At 41.7% G+C, this 19,658-nt stretch overlaps 1 protein-coding gene across 1 annotated transcript in view; it reads left to right on the forward strand.

Annotated features, from left to right (window-relative positions):
* The window catches only part of GRM7 (glutamate receptor, metabotropic 7), a 249,134-nt gene that overhangs the window by 25,542 nt on the left and 203,934 nt on the right, over positions 1–19,658 (forward strand). Inside the window, exons 3-4 of the mRNA XM_014544687.1 lie at positions 3,205–3,405; positions 13,633–13,772. Of these exons, the coding sequence (XP_014400173.1) occupies positions 3,205–3,405; positions 13,633–13,772 (341 nt within the window). The remainder of the gene's footprint in view (positions 1–3,204; positions 3,406–13,632; positions 13,773–19,658) is intronic.

A 19,658-nucleotide genomic window follows, 5' to 3' on the forward strand; every position in this document is an offset into this window, starting at 1 on the left:
CTAGAAGAAAATATGGATCTTCTATACTCTGAGAGTGGGGACATTTCTTTCCAACCATGACTGAAAATCCAGAAGCAATAAGAATAAAAGAAACTGATAATTTTAAAAACAAAAGAAAACAATTTTTACCTAATGTAATTTTATTTTAAAAAGAAATACCTAAAGTTAAAGAAAAATTACAAACTTGGACAAATAGTTGCAACTTTATCTCAAGGAATTAATATGTTAAATTAATAAAAAGCCTTTAAAATTAGAGAAATGACCAACAACTTTTTACAACAATTGGCTAGATTATAGACTGTTTACAGAAAAAGAAATACAATGGCTTTTTTAAAGGGAGATGTTCAACCGCCCCTAAAATAAGAAAAATAAAAATACACTTGTAGCATTTTTTTCATATCTGATTAAAGACAGTCCAAGTTTGACACAATACACTTGGGTGGTGAGGTGGTAGGGAAATGAACACTCTCATCTTTTGTTTCTGGAAAAGCAACGTGGAGCAAACCTGTTAAAGAGGAATCTGCCAATAATTAGCAAAAATACATATGAATTTACTCTTTAACAAAGCAGCCCCACTTCTCAGAATCTATCACCAAAATACCCAGACAAAAATTGAAAAGCACATATTTGCACAAGGCTGTTCATTACATTACATTATTTAGACTGTTTGTTAGACATGATAGTTTTTCTTACAATGTTATCTGCATACCATGGATTAAAGTGAATGAATAATCATAATGGTATCATTAGGAATGAGGATTTTTCTCAGGAAAAGGGGAGGTAGAGGTGTATCAGTGCCAAGGTTAGGAAATACCCACTAGTCCTGGGTTTGAATTGGAAGTAGCAGTAGGAATTCATGAGGAATTTTATCTTAAAAAAGAAAATTCCTACTCTAGCCTTGGCCTGTGTGGCTCAGTTGGTTGGGTGTCATCCTGTGTACCATTTGCTGGTTCAATTCCTGGTCAGGGCACATGTGTGGGTTGCGGGGCTCAATCCTTGGTAGAGGGCGTGCAGGAAGCAGCCAATTGATGTTGCGCTCTCACACTGATGTTCCTCTCTTTTTCCCTCTCTCTTTCTCTCTCTAAAATTCAATAAAAACACGTTTAAAACAATCCTACTCTAAACATGCTGAAAGGCCTAAATCAAGTAACTAGCAGTGAGCATCAGTTGATTGTTACTTAAATGATATGCACATAAACCACAGAAGTGTCTGCCATATAATATAGTGATGTGTGCTCTGAAAAGGAAAGATGCAAATTCAAGTAAATTTGGGAAATTCTGAGTTTTCTTCTTGGAAATTATACTTTTTTTTTTATAAAAGTAAATGCTCCAAACAATTCTCTGGTAAAGAAGTCTACAACTATTTAACTGTCAGGAACCCTTCGCAGGAGAATAAGTTGGGGTTGCAAAATTCCTGTTGTGTCTTTACTACACAAATATGCTGTAGGAAACAATTTGGAGATTGGTGCTATGAAAGTGGAAGGCAGTTTGTAGCTAATTATTTCTCATAGAGGGACAAGAGGTCTAAAGAGAGTTCCTGGTACCTTGAACTAAATGACTGTGTAATTTAATACAACTGTTGTTTAGAATCTGCTAGATCAGCCGTGGGCAAACTACGGCCCGCGGGCCGGATCCGGCCCGTTTGAAATGAATAAAACTAAAAAAAAAAAAAGACCGTACCCTTTTATGTAATGATGCTTACTTTGAATTTATATTAGTTCACACAAACACTCCATCCATGCTTTTGTTCCGGCCCTCCGGTCCAGTTTAAGAACCCGTTGTGGCCCTTGAGTCAAAAAGTTTGCCCACCCCTGTGCTAGATACTAAATGCTTTGTTCAGTGTTGGGAATATAAGAAAAGAAATGAAATGTTAGAGCATTAAAATATAGTGCTATTATTAATGTTATAATAAAGATTTGAAATGTTTTGTAAAATCGTTCATTATGATTGAGGGGCTCAGAGTTGGCTATCATTGAATTGTGCCATGGAGAAAAAATTAAATTATGATGGGCAAAAGTAAGGGGGAAGGACATTTCTAGCAAAGTAAGGAGCATGAGCAAAGATTGTTTAACATTGGAGTTTATGATGTATTCAGGAAAAAAATAGCCATACTTGTCTGGAACAACAATAAAAAAAAAAAGTACCTGTCTGGAACTACAATAAAAAAGTGTACCTATTTGGCAATAAAAAATGTAGGGAAAGCCTGGGGTAGGCCAACATAGGGAGAAGGCTTTGGGGCCAGACAAGCCTGAATGATCATCATTGATCTGTCTGTAAATGACGATGGCTCAGCTTTCCCATCTGGATAAAGAGGATAAATAATATTTATCTCACAAAGTGAGGCTAGAAATAATGTATGCAAAGCTTCCAACACAGTGGGGTGGGGGACAGAATGTCAGTTCTTACTGTTACTAGGCAGATGGGGATGGACATTCTCAGTTGTCAGTGGACAGGGCTTGGAGCCAACGGAGAGCCATTGAAGCATTTGGAGCATGGGGATGAAGAGATGAGCTTTGTAGTGGGAAAGAGGACACAGAGGAATGAGTAGAGTAGATGGAGACACGTGGCCTTGCATCCGGATGGGAGATGAGGAGCGCATAGGTAGGGCATTTTTAGTTTGGCCAAAACTGTTCAGTGAATCAGAGGTAGAACTGATAGAACTTGGCTATTCATTAGCTCCATATACATGTATGTGGTTAATGGGGAGTGAGAGTCAGGAAACAATGAAAAATGACACCAGATTTTTTAGCCTAAGTATCTGAGTTCCCAGTAATACCAACAATTGAGACAGTCAACACAAAAGGTGGATGGAGTAGATATAGAGAAGGTAGTGAGCTCCGTGTGGAATTTCATCTGTTTTCCCTTTCGGCCTCTCACCTTTCTAGAGTACGTGAGCTTTAAAGATTTGAATGTGGCAGCCCAGCTCCTAATCCCAGTGATCCCTCGATTCTATGGGACCACCACATTTTGAATAGTGTAGTGGCTGCTTCTAAAGTTCATGTAATAATGACTGGAATGATTAGTGTGATATGCTCCAAAATCAACTACTAAAAACTACCTAATAATGTAGTCACATGTTTCTGTGTGGCTTGCACTGTCCTGGTCCTCAAAACATTGTTTGCTTTAAGTGTAGTTGAAAGTAAAGACAAGTGTAGACATTCTATTCAACACCAATCTTTGTGTGCTTCTTGTTTTAATGTGCAGGACAGGAGAGAATTGGAAAAGATTCCAACTATGAGCAGGAGGGGAAAGTTCAGTTCGTGATTGACGCAGTCTACGCGATGGCTCATGCCCTGCATCACATGAACAAGGATCTTTGTGCTGACTACCGGGGCGTCTGTCCGGAGATGGAGCAAGCTGGGGGCAAGAAGTTGCTGAAGTACATCCGCAACGTTAATTTCAATGGTGAGTCTCCAAGCACCTGTGGTTTTTAGGAATCCTGTGTTGGCATTCTGCTTTATAAGTTACATGTTGAATGATTATTTACTCTTGAGTATGTGTCAAAACATGGTTGATTATCTGATTTTAAAGATTGAGTCAATATATGAATGAGTGAGTAGTGAGAGAGTAGTGAGGGAACGAGTGAATAAATATTTAAGGAGTATTTCCTTAAAATAGGTTTTTATATAAAGTCAAATTCTGCCTCAGTGAATATAAATTCAGAACTGTGAAAAACACGCATATTTATTAGTTATTGTACACTATCTCTATACAGTTATTTTTGTCTCCAGTCTTACAGTATTTACTCAAATACTGTCTTCCTAAAATATTTGCATTCATTTTTTTTTATTTCTTTACTCTCTTCAGTGTGGTTCTGTTTTTAACTTTCAATATAGTCAGGTTTATTCATGATCATATTGAATTTTGTTAACCAATTGATAATTAATTTTATGAGTCAACTTGACTGGGTAAAGTGATGCTTAGCTAGCTGGCAAAACAGTACCGCTGGGTGCCTCTGTGAGGGTGTTTCGGGAAGCGATTAGCATTTGACTTGGTGAACTGAGTAAAGGAGAGAGGGCTCTCCCCAAGGTGGGTGGGTTTCCTCCAACCCCGCCCCCCCCAGGGCCTGAAGAGACCCAGAAGGCAGAAGAAGGGCAAATTCTCTCTCCCTCTGCTCCTGCCCTCAGACATGGGTGCTCCTACTTCTCGGGCTTTGAGACACAGAAGAGGCCTTCAGATACAACCTTAACGTGGGGGAAGGTTACAGCATCACTGCTGAGGTCTTATTGCCAAAAATACATGCCTCAATCTAAGCATAAGAAAACATAGGACAAAATAACTGGCTAATACCCTTCCTAAGTATTCATGTTGTGAGAAAGGCTGGTGGAGGAATTGTTCCAGACTGGAAGACACTAAGGAGACAGTACCATTGAATGCAGTGTGGGAAAAGTAATGGATCCTCTACCGGAAAAAGGACACTAGTGAGACAATGGAGACATTTTAAATAAAACTTGCAGATGAGTTTTAAATAGTATTATATCAATATTAATTTACTGGCACAGGTAATTATATTAATATTAAAGGAAACCTTCTCGCTTTTCTGCTTATAAACAACAATCCACTTAAACCCACAATATTATATCGATCTTCCAGGAGTTTGCTAGTATTTGGATGAAGAGGAACCACAGCCTGTTTGGGGATCAACAGTTCTGTAGTTTAGATGGAGACAAAATGACTGTGTGTAAAACCAGAATAAATGATCTTCATTTTATAATTTCTTCCTGATTTTACAGAATCTCCTAAAATATAGAATTAATTTTCTCAGAGACAGACACATGTAAATTTCATTATTTATTAAACACTACATTCCGTTAGCTGGGTCAGTCTCTGGGCTTTGTATTTTGGTTCATAGATATGGATAACCATTCTTATAAGAGTGACCAGAATTATCGTTTTGAGACTGTTCTTGGTGACTATTCCCTTATTGTTCTTCCAAATAGTGCTCTGTAGAATCATTTTGTCAAAACGGTCTTGTCCGTTGATAAGCCAGAGATGCTGAGCTTCGGATGAGACACAGGACCCATGTTTATGGAATGATTACTGTGTGCCAGAAAGTGTGCTACATACCTGTGTTGGCTTAATTAATATTTAGAACATCAGCACGGTGTAGGCACTATTATTTACCCTTTTTTTAAGATAAGGAAACTTCACAGAGAATTAAGAATCATGATATTCAGAACCACACATCTGGGTAGTGATGACGCTACACTGGTCCTTGGGCACCTAACTCTACAGGCTGTCCCCTGTAAATGTCTGAGAGGAAGGGCTGACTACTTCATTCCTGCTTCTTCATCTCAGAGTGGATGCTCTGTGGGAGGTGCCAGGCAGGATCAATTGTTTTTTCTCTCTCTGTCCTCATTGCAATCCTGCCCTGTGGTCCACATAATCGCCTGTTCTCTGAGGACTTTTTTTCTGTCATAAGGACAACCGGGAGGCCTCTGGCTCCAGGGGCACTGTGACGTTTGTTGATGGTGGGGCTCGGCAGTTTTGTGAAACAGAATCTATGCTGGATTTAATTAATGGATTCCGTATCACTTGAAGTGAACAGCTATTAGTGAAAAGAAATTTGACATTTGTCACTCATTTAATTTCTTGATTTTTTTTTAATTAAATCTTTATTGTTCAGGTTACATTTGTTCCTCTTTTTTTCCCCCCCATAACTCCCCTCCTCCCAGTTCCCGCCCCACCCTCCGCCCTCACTCCCCACCCACTGTCCTCATCCATAGGTGCACGATTTTTGTCCAGTCTCTTCCCGCATCTCCCATTCCCCTTTCCCCCCCAAGAATAGTCAGTCCATTCCCTTTCTATGTCCCTGATTCATTATAATCACCAGTTCATTCTGTACATCAGATTATTTATTCACTTGATTCTTAGATTCACTTGTTGATAGATGCATGTTTGTTGTTCACAATTTGTATCTTTACCTTTTTCTTCTTCCTCCTCTTAAAGGATACCTTTCAGCATTTCATATAATACTGGTTTAGTGGTGATGAACTCCTTTAGCTTTTCCTTATCTGTGAAGCTCTTTATCTGACCTTCAATTCTGAATGATAGCTTTGCTGGATAAAGTAATCTTGGTTGTAGGTTCTTGCTATTCATCACTTTGAATATTTCTTGCCATTCCCTTCTGGCCTGCAAAGTTTCTGTTGAGAAATCAGCTGACAGTCGTATGGGTATTCCCTTGTAGGTAATTGAGTCTCTTTCTCTTGCTGCTTTTAAGATTCTCTCTTTGTCTTTTGCTCTTGGCATTTTAATTATGATGTGTCTTGGTGTGGTCCTCTTTGGATTCCTTTTGTTTGGGGTTCTCTGCGCTTCTTGGACCTGTAAGTCCATTTCTTTCACCAGGTGGGGGAAGTTTTCTGCCATTATTTCTTCAAATAGGTTTTCAATATCTTGCTGTCTCTCATCTTCTGGCACCCCAATTATTCTGATGTTTGTACGCTTGAAGCTGTCCCAGAGGCTCCTTACACTATCTTCATATTTTCGGATTCTTTTTTCATTTTGCTTTTCCGGTTGGGTGTTTTTTGCTTCTTCGCATTTCAAATCTTTGACTTGATTCTTGCGCTCCTCTGGTCTGCTATTGGGTGTCTGTATAATATTCTTTATTTCAGTCCGTGTATGCTTAATTTCTAGTTGGTTCTTTATCATAGCATCGAGGGTCTCATTAGTTTTCGTGACTCTCTCCTCAAGTTTATTGACAGCTTCTAGCACATTTTTGCAAGCCCTCAAAATTGCGATTTTTAGCTCTATATCCTCCATTTCTGTCATGTTTTTTTGTCTCCGCATTTTTTATGCTTTCTTGGTGCACCCCCTAGTGGTCTTTGTGCGCAGTCTTGTTCTAGTTGAGCCTTGATTGTTGTAGTTAATACTAGAGGGATTTGACCACCAGGCCGACTGGCTGTGTGAATCAGCTGTGTCTGCCGCGGAAAACTTCTGTCCTCTGGGGAGGTGCTAATCTAGCCTTTGCCTGAGGCGATCTGGCAAATGGCTCTGCGCAGGGCTTGGGCGGGGCGGGCTCAACAGGGCGGGCGGAGGGAGCGGTTATAGCCCCTCTCAGTCCCGTTCCCAGAGGCTCTGCTTCTCAGAACCCCCGGAACCGCTGCAAACCTCGGAGGGAAAGCTGCCTTCCAACTGATGCCAGACACTCCCGCTTCTCCCGTTTGGGTCCGAGTCCCCAGCGATTCGCCCGTATCTGGAGCTCAGAGTCTGAGACTCCCCCCTGACCGAAAACGACAACCGCGCTCTCAGCCACCAGCCCGCTTTGCGCGCGCACCTCCGCACCTGAGTTTTTTCCACACTGCGCCTCCTCTGAGCCTCGGTGTGCTGTTATTTTTCCTTCTAGTTGAAGAGTCTCTCCTCAGCCAGCCTTCCTGTGGTTCTGGGTGATGTCCGTTCCGTCTTTTAGTTGTATTTTTGAAGTGGTTGTTTGCGGCAGCAGTCTCCGGTGTTTACCTATGCCGCCATCTTGATCCTTAATTTCTTGATTTTTATATAAAGAAATAAAATACTAGAGAGGAGGAAATATTTGTTCAAGACTTCACAGTTAGCAAATGACAGAGACGGATCTAGAAAGCAAGTCTCTTCCTAGTCTATTGTGAAAAATGTAGCCTTTCTTTAGCATGTTTTAGTAGGGTTTTGATTTTTTTGGTCTCAACGAAGCCTAATTGTTCTCTTCTGTTACTTTAATACAAAACTTTCTGCACCCCTAGGAGTTTGATTCCAGATCAATAGGGCACAGTTTAATAACTCTGACCCTCACATTCACCAAAGCATCAATTTAGGAAATGATAATAGATTGTCCAGAAAATATTGCTATAGTTTCACCAAGCACTTAACCTCTTCTTATGATGCACCAAGAGAAAAGATAACTACCTTTAAATTCATCACTTCTGGCCATGTTTTTCTCTGCATCCCAAATGAATGCAATGACCTGAGCCTAAATTTGATTTATGTAGTTATGTCTACGTTGGCCCATCTAACCAATTGTTAATACCTGTAGATGTAAATTTAATAAATTTGTTGTCTTGGATACAACATCTTAGAGAATTGCTATACAATGGCATATTTAATCTGGTGTGGGTCTGTACCTAGATTTACTAGTTTCCAGAAGATGGATTGGGTGTCAGTATATTTTGTAAAGATGATATATATCATGTGCTTTTTTAAAATCCTCACAGGAGGATATGTTTTTATTGATTTTTAGAGAGGGAGGAAGGGTGGGAGACAGAGAGAGAAACATCAGTTGACTGCTTCCTATATGCACCCCAGCTGGCGATGGAACCCACAACCTAGGTGTGTGCCCTGAATCAGAATGAAACCTGCAACCTTAGGCTGTTTGGGATGATGCCCCAACCCACCTGGCCAGGGCTCATGTGCTCTTTTTGAAACGTGAACTTAGCTTTCCTCCATCAAGAGGTGAGCTCTATGCTCCCTCCCCTTGAATCTAAGAGCGTGTGACTGATGCAGAAGTGACACTATCTGACTTCTAAGGCATATGGGTGAATAGGCTTCTGCCTCATTCTCTCAGGACATTTGTATTGCGGACACAGCTACCATGTTGGGAGGAAGCCAAGATGCCAAATAGACAGGCCACATGTGGGTGTTCCTAACACAGCCCCGGCTAAGGTCCCAGCTGGTAGCTGGCAGCAACTGTGAGGCATGTGGGCTTCAAGCTGCCCAGCTGACATGAGGGGACCAGAGGTGCTGTCCCCAAGCTCTGCCCAAATTGCAAAATATGGGTTGTTATTATTTGAAGCACAAAGGTTTAGGGTAGTGTGCTAAGCAGTGCTAGATAAGTGGAACACAAATCAGTGCCATGTTTCTGGAATCTGTACATGGGTGTGAAAGTAAGAGCAGGAAACTTGTAAATACCTTGATGCAGAGGGCTGTTTGGACACCTGAGCAATCGAGATCCTAAGTCCTTCTCTACCCAGGAAGAAAGGGCTTCATTCAGATACTCTGATCCAATAGAGATTTCAGACTTGAGCACATCCTGTCATCTAACCTTCCACTATGCCATCTTGTCTAGTGGCCCTGTTTTCACTACCTCAGTGCACCTGCATCCCAGCCCTGATACCTGGAGACATTTCTGCAGATGATCACTTCTTCTTTGATAACTTCTTTCTCTTCTCTGGACCGCTGTGATCATAAATATATATACACACACACACACATATATATATACTAGTGGCCTGGTGCACAAAATTTGTGTACATTAAAAGGGAATTAATTAGAGGAAATATTTTAATATTGCTATTTGCCCTTTCTCTATAATAGAAGTGTCAGAGATGAAAGAAAATTAGTAAAATGTATATGAAAATCTTCCTCCTGTCAGAGTCTGGGGTGTGCCGCATGACCCAGAGTCAAGTCCCCACTCACCCGCATGCACCTTGAAATCATGCAAGACCCAGACCCGGCCAGCCCCACCCCCATCAAGCCCTGCAGGGAAGGGGGCGCAGCCTCAGGTCCCCCATCAAGCCCCACCAGGCAGGGGGCGCAGCCTCAGGTCCCCTGGCCCTAGCACGAGGGCAGGAGGGCACAAGGGTGCGAGGGCCCGATGACCATTTGCATATTAGCTCTTTATTATATAGGATATGATGGTGGGCAAAAGTAGATTTACAGTTGCAAGTATGTGAAACAGTTTATTCTTGTATTATCATTTAGTAAGTATTGTAATTTTCAAAAAAATACTGCTTGGTTTTAAAGAGAGAGGCGGGGGGAGGAAGGGAGAGATAGAAAGAGAGAGAGAGAAATATCAATTTGTTTTCCACCTATCCATGCATTTGTTGGTTGCTTCTTGTATGTGCCCTGACCAGAGACTGAACCCTCAATCTTAGTGTATGGGGATGACCCTATAACCAATGAAAAGCCTAGCTAGGGCTAATTATTGTATTATTTATTCGTATTATGTAACCTACTTTTGTCCATCCCTGTATAGACATCATTGAACATAATCCCATTTTTTTTCTCTTTTAAGAAACCCAGGGAAGCTGTTAAAAAGGTATTGTGGAAAAAATAAGTGGAAATAATAATCCATTAGCTATACAGAATCCATCAGAAAGGTCAAAACCACATACGCTATTACAAGTCATCACTTAGATAAAGTGTTCGGCTCTTCTGTCTTAATTTTTTAAAGCATGAACTTTAATGAGAATGGAAAGGGCATGACAAGAGTCATTTTGCCTAACAAAGATTATAGGAAGAGAGAGCGATTAGATGGTGTGTCTCATTCTGGTGAATATTTAGCTGGTGGCCTGAGACCTTTCAGAGCCCCAGGCCTCCAATATTCTTCTCTCCTCTCAAAGACAATGAAAAGCTCATCATATTTCATAATGACTAGAAGCTATACAATTACAGCAGATCCTAGTACCCAATGTGAAAGCAGAGAAAGGTGAGCAAGATATTACTATCTTCCTGCAAAATGATAGGGTTATTTTCTTGCTGATAATATATAAAATGCGGACTTTGTTTGTTCTTCTTATATACTTGGAAGGTTCACTGGAAGGAGAAAGCTAATATTAAAAACTTCTTTTGTTCATCATCTTCTGTCTGTACTGGAAAGGCTCCTGTATTTCATGTAGAGAGAGAGCTTCAGAGATCCAATTGGGATACAGTGGGTGCCTTTATGGGCTCTGAGGGTGGTGACTAGGTACAATGTAGATGAAACAAATTGGCCAAACAGACTCAGCCACTGATTCAAGCTAGTGAGACCACACCTGCATAACTCACAGATAGTGCCCACTTTTTGGAAAACAAAAGATGCTTACCCTGATGGAGAAATTGAAATTAGGTACCCATTAGGAGAGTCAGCTTTGGTGCGTTGGAAAGTCTGGGTGTCTAAAGGCATGTGTTCTGGTCCTGAGATATTAGCCAACAAAACAATGATAAAAATAAAAACAACTATATGCCCTAGCCTAGCTGATTTGGCTGAGGGGATAGAGCATCAGCCTGTAGACCAAAGGGTCCCGATTCCGGTCAAGGGCACGTACCTCGGTTGCAGGCAGGCCCTGGTCGGGGTGTGTGAAGTAGGCCACCAATCGATGTGTTCCTCTCACTTCGATATTTCTCTCTGTCTTTCCCTCTCTCTTCCACTCTCTCTAAAATCAATGGAAAAACATCCTCGGGTGAGGATTAAAAACAAACAAACAACTATGGAATATCACTACCATCTGTTGAGCACTTATGTATCAGGCATGGAACTAAGCACGTTAGGTATATTATTACATTTAATTCTTACTAATACTATGAGAAAAACCACTAGTGACCATCCGATGTAGAGGGAGATTGAATAATTTAATAAAGGTCACCCCTGTTTTAGGGGATTCCAAAGCCAGTTACCAAACACTATTCTAGTTTAATTAGTTGAGTGGCCCTGGAGCAAGTGACTTCCCCTCTCTGAACCTAAGGACTGTATTTGTAAAATTAGGAAGTTCAGTGTTCTGTGTCCTCCAGCTCTGTGGTAGTTTCCTACTGATACCCTATAAAAGAACCATAAGTTTAATGGCTTGAACAACACAAATGCATTATAGCTGTGTGGTTTGGCACAGATCTCACTGGGCTTTACTTAAGGTGAAGGCAAGGCTGTTCTTCTGGAGCTTTGAGGGGAGAGTCCCTGGCCTTTTCTAGCTCCTGGAAGCCACCTGCACTCTTTGGCTATGACCCCTGCCTCCGTCACTCCAACCTCCTGTTTCCATCTTCCCATCTCCTTCCTCCTTTGACTCCTGCTGCCTCTCACTTTTAAGGCCCATTATAATTACACTGGATCTACCTAGATTGTCCAGGACAATCCCCCCCAGCCTCCCCCACCCCATGATCCTTAATGTCATCCCTGAAAAAAAAGCCTTTGGCCCCAAATGGCAATATCCACAGGTTCTGAAGATTAGGACATGGACAGATTTGGGGAGCCATTATTTCGCCTACCACAGCTCTGATTTTTTTAAAAAAATTTAATACTAGAAATGTCATAAAATCCTGTGCCTGACAGTTGTGAGATGGTGTGGAGTTCTCTGACTGCCTCTGTATTCTGCCAATAACGTTGGACAAACCCTCCCCGTGGGGGTCACTTTCAGCACAGGATTGCAATCTTGTCTGCCTCTTGTTCCTCTGATTGGACCCTTTTCTGACTCCCTTCCTGTGTTGAGTGGTCACTTGTGTGGGGCCAGTTTCACCAGCTTGCCTGCTTCCTAAGCGCTGGCATCTTTTCCTACCATTCAAGTACTGCCTCCCTCCAGTTAACATGCTTTTGTTTTTCTTTCATGCAGATCATTCACATAAATGCCACCGTGGCCCAAACTGCAGAGGCTAATGATTTCCTTAGCCAGATGCAGAGCTCTGCCACCATGAGTCTTCAGTTTACAACCAGAATTCACAAAAGTGCTTCATCCTCCTCTCCCGAAGTAGCAAAATGAACTTCTGTTCCCAGTGATTTTATTTCAGCTTGTAAACTCCCTGTAAACATCCTTGTAAAAGGCAGGAACTAGAGCATCGTTTGTTATGAGGAATATCTATCCAGTGTGAACCTAAAGGCAGAGCAGAGATCAGTCTCACACCTGAGACCACCCACATCTATCCTGTTTCCAGTGAATCCAGGGGAGAGAAACTGCACCCAGTTGCCAAACTTTTGGTGATTCCTTTGTAACTGTCCCTGGAACTAACCAAAACTCACAAGTTTCACTCTCTGTATGTGGCTTGCCAATTGCTCCATGGGATTAACATTAAGGGGCTTTTCGCTCATATCCCACTTTCAAAGATATGTATCCTTTTCTTTCTCTTTCTGTATCTTTCACTCTCTTCTATCTTTCTAACATACTCTAAATAAACCTATTGGTTTCCTCTTAAGATGAACATTTTAAAAATGTGAGGTTCAAATGGGAGATTGAGAAATAAGTTAATATTTATAAAACATATGCCAGGCACATTGCTAAGCATTTTACACTGTTAATCATATAAAGTAATTTAGAAATAGTCAGCCAAAAATATTTATCAATGCAATCAGTATCCAAGTACCTTTTAAGTAAACTTTTTTGCTTGTTTGCTTTTAGGTATTTTTTTTTTTAAATCCGGCATGCTCCTTTTTAAGTTTATGTATTTGTTTACTATTTTACAAATGGCCCTTTTCTGACCACAGTTTAGGTGGTTGGAGGCTAAACAGCAATAAAGAAAACTTTTTGCTTGTTTGCTTTTAGGTATTTTTTTTTTAAATCCGGCATGCTCCTTTTTAAGTTTATGTATTTGTTTACTATTTTACAAATGGCCCTTTTCTGACCACAGTTTAGGTGGTTGGAGGCTAAACAGCAATAATTAATTATAATAAACTTGAAGTAGTTTAGAAAACCATTTATTTTTATTCTCCATAATAAAAAGATTAAAATAAACTATTAAGAAATGCTGAGAAACAGAACTGTTCATAAAAAGAAGCAGTTTGTTTTCCCACCTCCTGTCAGTAGCATCTGTCGGCCCCAGTGATGGCTTGCCTGTGAGTCTTAGAGACCATCTGGGGGGAACCTGTTAAACAACGGGGTTATGCACTAGCTATCTTGTCCATTAGCAGGTCTCTAGACCATCACCAGTGGCACAAGAGATGGAAGGAATCTTGCTTCACTCTAAAATCTGTCATTTTCTTGCCTTCTGCAGGGAGCGCTGGCACCCCAGTCATGTTTAACAAGAATGGAGATGCTCCGGGGCGGTATGACATCTTTCAGTACCAGACGACCAACACCACAAACCCGGGCTACCGTCTGATTGGACAGTGGACAGATGAACTTCAGCTCAACGTGAGTTCTGTTTTGTCTTCTTCCTTTGCTTGTGTGATACATGAACAGACTTTTAATTTGCTCAAATAGGCAAATGGTTTTGTTTGCTTGTGCATAATGAGTGAACAGGCAACATGTTAACAGGCATCAGCAGGGACTGGTAATAATACAACATTGAGAGTGATGATGTTGATGATGATAAAGATGATGATAAGTGTGTTGAGTTAATACTAGCACCACTGTGATTGATCTCATTTAATCTGAGGCTTGGATTGCTGAACAATCAAATTAGTAGATAATACTTCAATACTTTCACAAGATCCTTCTCTTGGTCAGACCTCCTTTCCTCCCTCCCTTCCTTCCTTCCTCCTTTCATTCTTCTCCTCATTTCTCCCTCCCTCTATCCTCCCTCCTTCCCTACCTTCCTTCTTTCCTTCCTATTTAGTGGTTTATTCCTTTTTCTTTTAATGCATTTTAGTGAGTTGCTTTGTTTTCTGTTGAGATTTTCTGTGTAACTGGAGCTTTATCCGTTTCCATACCTCTCCCTCTTTCGGTACAGTGTGACCTTGAGCAAGCAGCCACTTCCTTGTGTAAGGTTATGTCCAAGTGCACCTGGCAGCAGCCATCAGGAGCTCATTTGACACTGTTAGGTTTACTTAACTTGCTGAGTAAAGGAAAAACTTCTGAGGTCTTCAGGATGAAGGGGATGGAATGGGATTCACTGTAGGCTTTGTGCTGAGTTGAGTGATTAAAACAGGTTTAGGGAGGCTGGGGCCCATTTTGGTTTGGATTCTCTTAGGAAGTAGAAATCATTTCATGATTGTTATCTAGGAGATGGAAGGATGAAAGATAGGTGAGAGTTGTCATTAACAAAGAAACAGTAAGCACTTACGTGAACCGAAAAAGGGACGTTTTCGTTATTTTTGTGGTTGCAGGGTATCCTTGCTTCTGTCCAGTTTCAAACATGATGGCAGAACTGTCTTGTTCCACCACAGTCATGGAGTGGCCTTGTCTGATTAACTTTTACATTTTGCTGAGATTGTTTATGTTCTGTTTGAATTTGCCTGCCCAGCTGTTAGCTGATAACTGTAGAGCCATTTTTCTTAATATTTTAAGTTGAACATTTAACAGTGTGCTTCTAATAATAGTTACAAGGTCTATTTGGAATTATTAATAGTTTTAAATAAATATACCGACTTTCCCAGGGAATGAAGAACACAGGCTGGGTATCTCCCTCCTGGCACACCTGGAGTTCAGCGCACCATGCATCCCTCCATCTCCTCTCCTCCCAGGAGGGAATGAATTAGGCCGGCCCACAGCATGATGGCTGGGGTCCTGGAGCCTGGGGGTGGGGTGGGGTGGGGCAGAAGTTAGAGAAATAGGTACACTACAGGGTCTCTTCTGCTGAGATGCACTGGACTGGGTTATATTTCAACAGGTTCTTTAGCAGGTCCCTCCCTGTGGCATTGAACTTGGGGATGATGTTCACCAGGGGTGTTGTGGCTGGGTACATTGGATAGGCCTTCCCAGGGTCATAACTATACGTGGAAATCACAGTAAATAGAAACATACAATTTTCTTTTGTCCAGCAGAGCCCTGCATTATTCTGAGTTCTCTGGAGAAACAGGATAGATAGATAGATAGATAGATAGATAGATAGATAGATAGATAGATAGATAATTAGGAATTGGCTTTTATGACGGCTGAGAATTCCTGAGATGTGCAGTCAGCAAGCTGGAGACCCAAGTGAGCCAATGGTGTAAGTTCCAGTCTGAGTCCAAAGGCAGCAGAAGACTGATGTTCAAGCTCAAAAACAGGCAGGGAAAGACAGGATTCTCTTACTCAGCCTTTGTGTTCCATCGGACTGATGTTCAAGCTCAAAAACAGGCAAAGACAGGATTCTCTTACTCAGCCTTTGTGTTCCATCAGGTCTTCAATTTCAATTGAGTCCCTCCCACAACGGAAAAGCAATCTGCTTTATTTAGTTTGCCAGTTAAAATGTTCTTCTCATCCAGGAACACCCTCACAGAAATACCCACAATCACACTTAACCAAATACCTGGGCACCTCTGTGTCCTGTCAAGCTGAGGGATATAATGAACCAGCGCAGGCCCTATCCCGGTAATTCCTTCTCATGTCTCTTCCAAAGCTGAAAATGATGCTTTATCAGTGTACACCTTACTGTGTGCTATAGAAATTATTTCTAAGTGCAAGTGTTGAGAGTGGAATATGGAATTGATGTCTTAGGGACAATGGGTTTGGGTTGTAGTTTCTAAGAATGAAGGTTTGTGCATAAGGAGTAAGGGGTTGGTGAAGTCACCACAGCCAGTTACTTCATTTGCACCTCACCCTGCCTGGCTCTGCTTGTACCTGTCCAGTTGTCCCTCTCCTGAGGTCCATCATCCAGGGGAGCATTCACGAAGGTGGGGTCCAGAGGATTGTGATCTGGCATCCAAGAATGGATGGAGCTGGACAGCAAGTGCCAGCCATGGCTGGGATGAATGCTAAGAGCCAAAACCAAACTAGAATCTAAAAGCATCCTGAACTCAAGGCACATTTTCCAAGCAAAAGAGGAAATAAAAGCAAAACAAACAAATAAATAACCAACCAAAGCCTAATAGGTAAGCCCAAGGGGTAGTAATGCAAAGCACAATCAGAGCAGCATAACCTGCTGATAGACCCATAGTGTTTTCTTAGTGGGTGCTGTCTGAGTGATACCAGATGCGCCAGCCAGAACTAAAGGCAGAGCATCAAGATCTGTGGTGAGAAGTGAAGTGCTCAGGGCTATTGTAAGATGCAGGAGACTAAATAACACATGAATCTTCCCTAGCACAACCCCTGAGCCAGTGGTAAATCCCTGGCATGTGTAATTAGTCCATGTACACAAGAATCCCCAACCAACACTCACCAACTTCAGACATTACCTGGCATTTCTAAAGCAAACTATTTTTAAGAACCAACATCAACAGTGATTTTATTTATTTTGTATTTTATCCTGCATAAGAAGCATTCAATAAGTTCTTGTTTTGTGTTGTTGTTTTTTGTTAAAAGTATCTCTCACGTGATAAGCATTATGAGAAGCAGTGGGTACACAGTGGAGAACAAAACAAATGTTGTCCCTGATCTCATATATTCAATGATCTAGGATGGAGTTAGGTGGTAAACTAGTAAACAGATTTGGATGTGGAAATTCCAAAAGGTAATAGGAGACATGGTGGGAGAGAGTATAATGGATGTGGAGGGGGACCTACTGGGTGAGAAGCAGACAATGTGAGGAGTATGAGGCTTCCACCCAGCAGGTCAGAAGGCTGACATGGGGATAATGGCATGACTCAGGTGTTAGGTCCACGCCAACAGGAGCCAGACCAAGAGACATCTTGAGAGTTTAAGAAATTTTTATTACATTTTCTCACAGTGAGCTGAGACCAGTATATCGGTGTCAGCATCGAGTGGGTGTTTATGTTCTCTTATATAGGGACTGGGTCAGGGTTGCACCAGCCAGCTGGGGTAGCTGCCTGAACAACAGGATGACCTTGGAAGATAACAAGATATCTGATGGGCGCACAACTGGATGAGGCACAACTGGTTGGGAGTGTACCTTAAATTCTGCAAGTGCAGGCCATTTGCTTCAAGCTAGGAGAAAAACGTTTGTAACAATATATTTATGAAAGCATGTCCAAACAGCAGAGTCCAGGGTAGCAGTGAGCTGAGACCAGTATATCGGTGTCAGCATTGAGTGGGTATTTGTTCTCTTATATAGGGACTGGGTCAGGGTTGCACCAGCCAGCTGGGGTAGCTGCCTGAACAACAGGATGACCTTGGAAGATAACAAGATATCTGATGGGCGCACAACTGGATGAGGCACAACTGGTTGGGAGTGTACCTTAAATTCTGCAAGTGCAGGCCATTTGCTTCAAGCTAGGAGAAAAACGTTTGTAACAATATATTTATGAAAGCATGTCCAAACAGCAGAGTCCAGGGTAGTACATGCTAACATAGAGGAGAGCAAGAAGAATTAGAGCAATAGGAAAGAGCCAGAGCGTGTGGTCCCTATAGGCCATCTATAATAATAATCTATAATAATAAAAGCTTAATATGCTAATTGGACCAGAAAGCGGAACGACCTTCCAGACAAAGCCAGGGGCTGCAAGGTCTGAGCCCCTTGCACGAATTTTGTGCATCGGGTCTCTAGTGATAAATATTTAAAAAATTTTCTGAGTGCACTTAAAAGACATTAGAAGTATCAAGCAAGGGAGTTACTGGATGAAATTTAGGGAAAATTTTACCTTGTCTGCTGAGAAGGGATAAGTGTGGGAGTAGAAAGCCCAGGTGGGAGTAGAAAGCCCAAGTAAGAGTCTATTGCAGTGGTTGAGCTAAAATAGGATCACTAAGCGAAGGGGCTCTCAGACTTCAGCATGGACCCAATCACCTGGAGGGCTCATAAACACACAGCTGGCCTCACCCCAGAGTGTCTGATTCAGAAGGTCTGGGCGTGGGAAGAGGCTGAAATATTTGCCTTGCTATAGAGCTCTGTGTCATGCTGATGGCACTTTGGTTGCAAGTGGGAAGGGCAAAATTAAGAATCCCAATTTAGTGTTCTTAAATATGTGAGAGACAAGATGAAATGGATGTAAGTTTGTAACTCAGAAGAGTTTTGCGTTAGTTATTTTTTTTAAATATATATTTTATTGATTTTTTTACAGAGAAGAAGGGAGAGAGATAATTAGAAACATCGATGGGAGAGAAACATCAATCAGCTGCCTCCTGCACGTCTCCCACTGGGGATATGCCGCAACCCAGGAACATGCCCTTGACCGGAATCGAACCTGGGACCTCTCAGTCCGCAGGCCGACGCTCTATCCACTGAGCCAAACCGGCTTCGGTCGTTAGTTATTTTTTTAATGAGATTGTTAACCTATAAAGTCTTTAAATCCAATAGAGAGAGAACAACAAAGAACCCAAGGCCTTGAAAACCTCATAGAAAATGATACAACTTCATTCCAACTATTCTAAATGCCACCCAATTAAAACTATTGTGTTTAATATGTCTGGAACATCGAGATGACCACCTAGGTTGGATTCGGCTTTTGCGTATGGAAGCTAGGTCTGGGATGTACGCTTGAGTTGGCATTCAGAGGGAACATGTTTTCTAATTTGTCATGCTGACAGTGGTATATTAGGAAAAGCAGACAGGACACCTGAATCCTCAGGTAAATCCAGTAGTTTATGCTCAGTGTTGTATGGAACCCAAAGGCATGAATGGCTGAGCCATGAACAGGGGGGCCATGTTTAGACCTGTGAGAGGCTGGGTTCCTTTAACTAGAGTAGCCACTGACATGACAGGCCTTGATAGGAGAGCACCTGTTGATGTCTCTATGGGGCATTTAGGATATTATTTAATTGAATTTGAATCCAAAAGAAAAGACAAAAGAGAAGGCAAATACAGGACCCAGAGGACTCTACACACACTCACTGGAGAGCCGAGGCCACTGCCCAGGTAGCTTATTCTGTGGTTGGTATCCTATCCAACATCCCTGGCCCATGGTATTCCTTTTTCTCGAATTATTCTGACTTAATTAAAAGTTCTATGAGAGTTGAATTTGGGCAAATTGAGTTTTGTAGATTTGCTTTCTTCTCATAAATGGAACAAAACAAAGCACTTCAAGTAACAAGGGCACGTCTCATTTACCAAGACTCGGGGGTACACTTTCAATCCCCAGTTATGTCATCTATAGCAAATGAAAATTTCAGGAGCGCTTTCTCTGTGGTCAGTAATTGCAAATGAGCCCTAGCCAGTTTGGCTCAGTGGATAGTGTCGTCCGGCAGACTAATGGGCCCAGGGATTTGATTCTGTTGAGGGCATGTATCCCCAGCCCTGGTCAGCGCGTGTGTGGGAGGCAAACCATC

Source organism: Myotis brandtii, unplaced genomic scaffold, assembly GCF_000412655.1.
Source record: "Myotis brandtii unplaced genomic scaffold, ASM41265v1 scaffold378, whole genome shotgun sequence".
Taxonomy (NCBI): domain Eukaryota; kingdom Metazoa; phylum Chordata; class Mammalia; order Chiroptera; family Vespertilionidae; genus Myotis; species Myotis brandtii.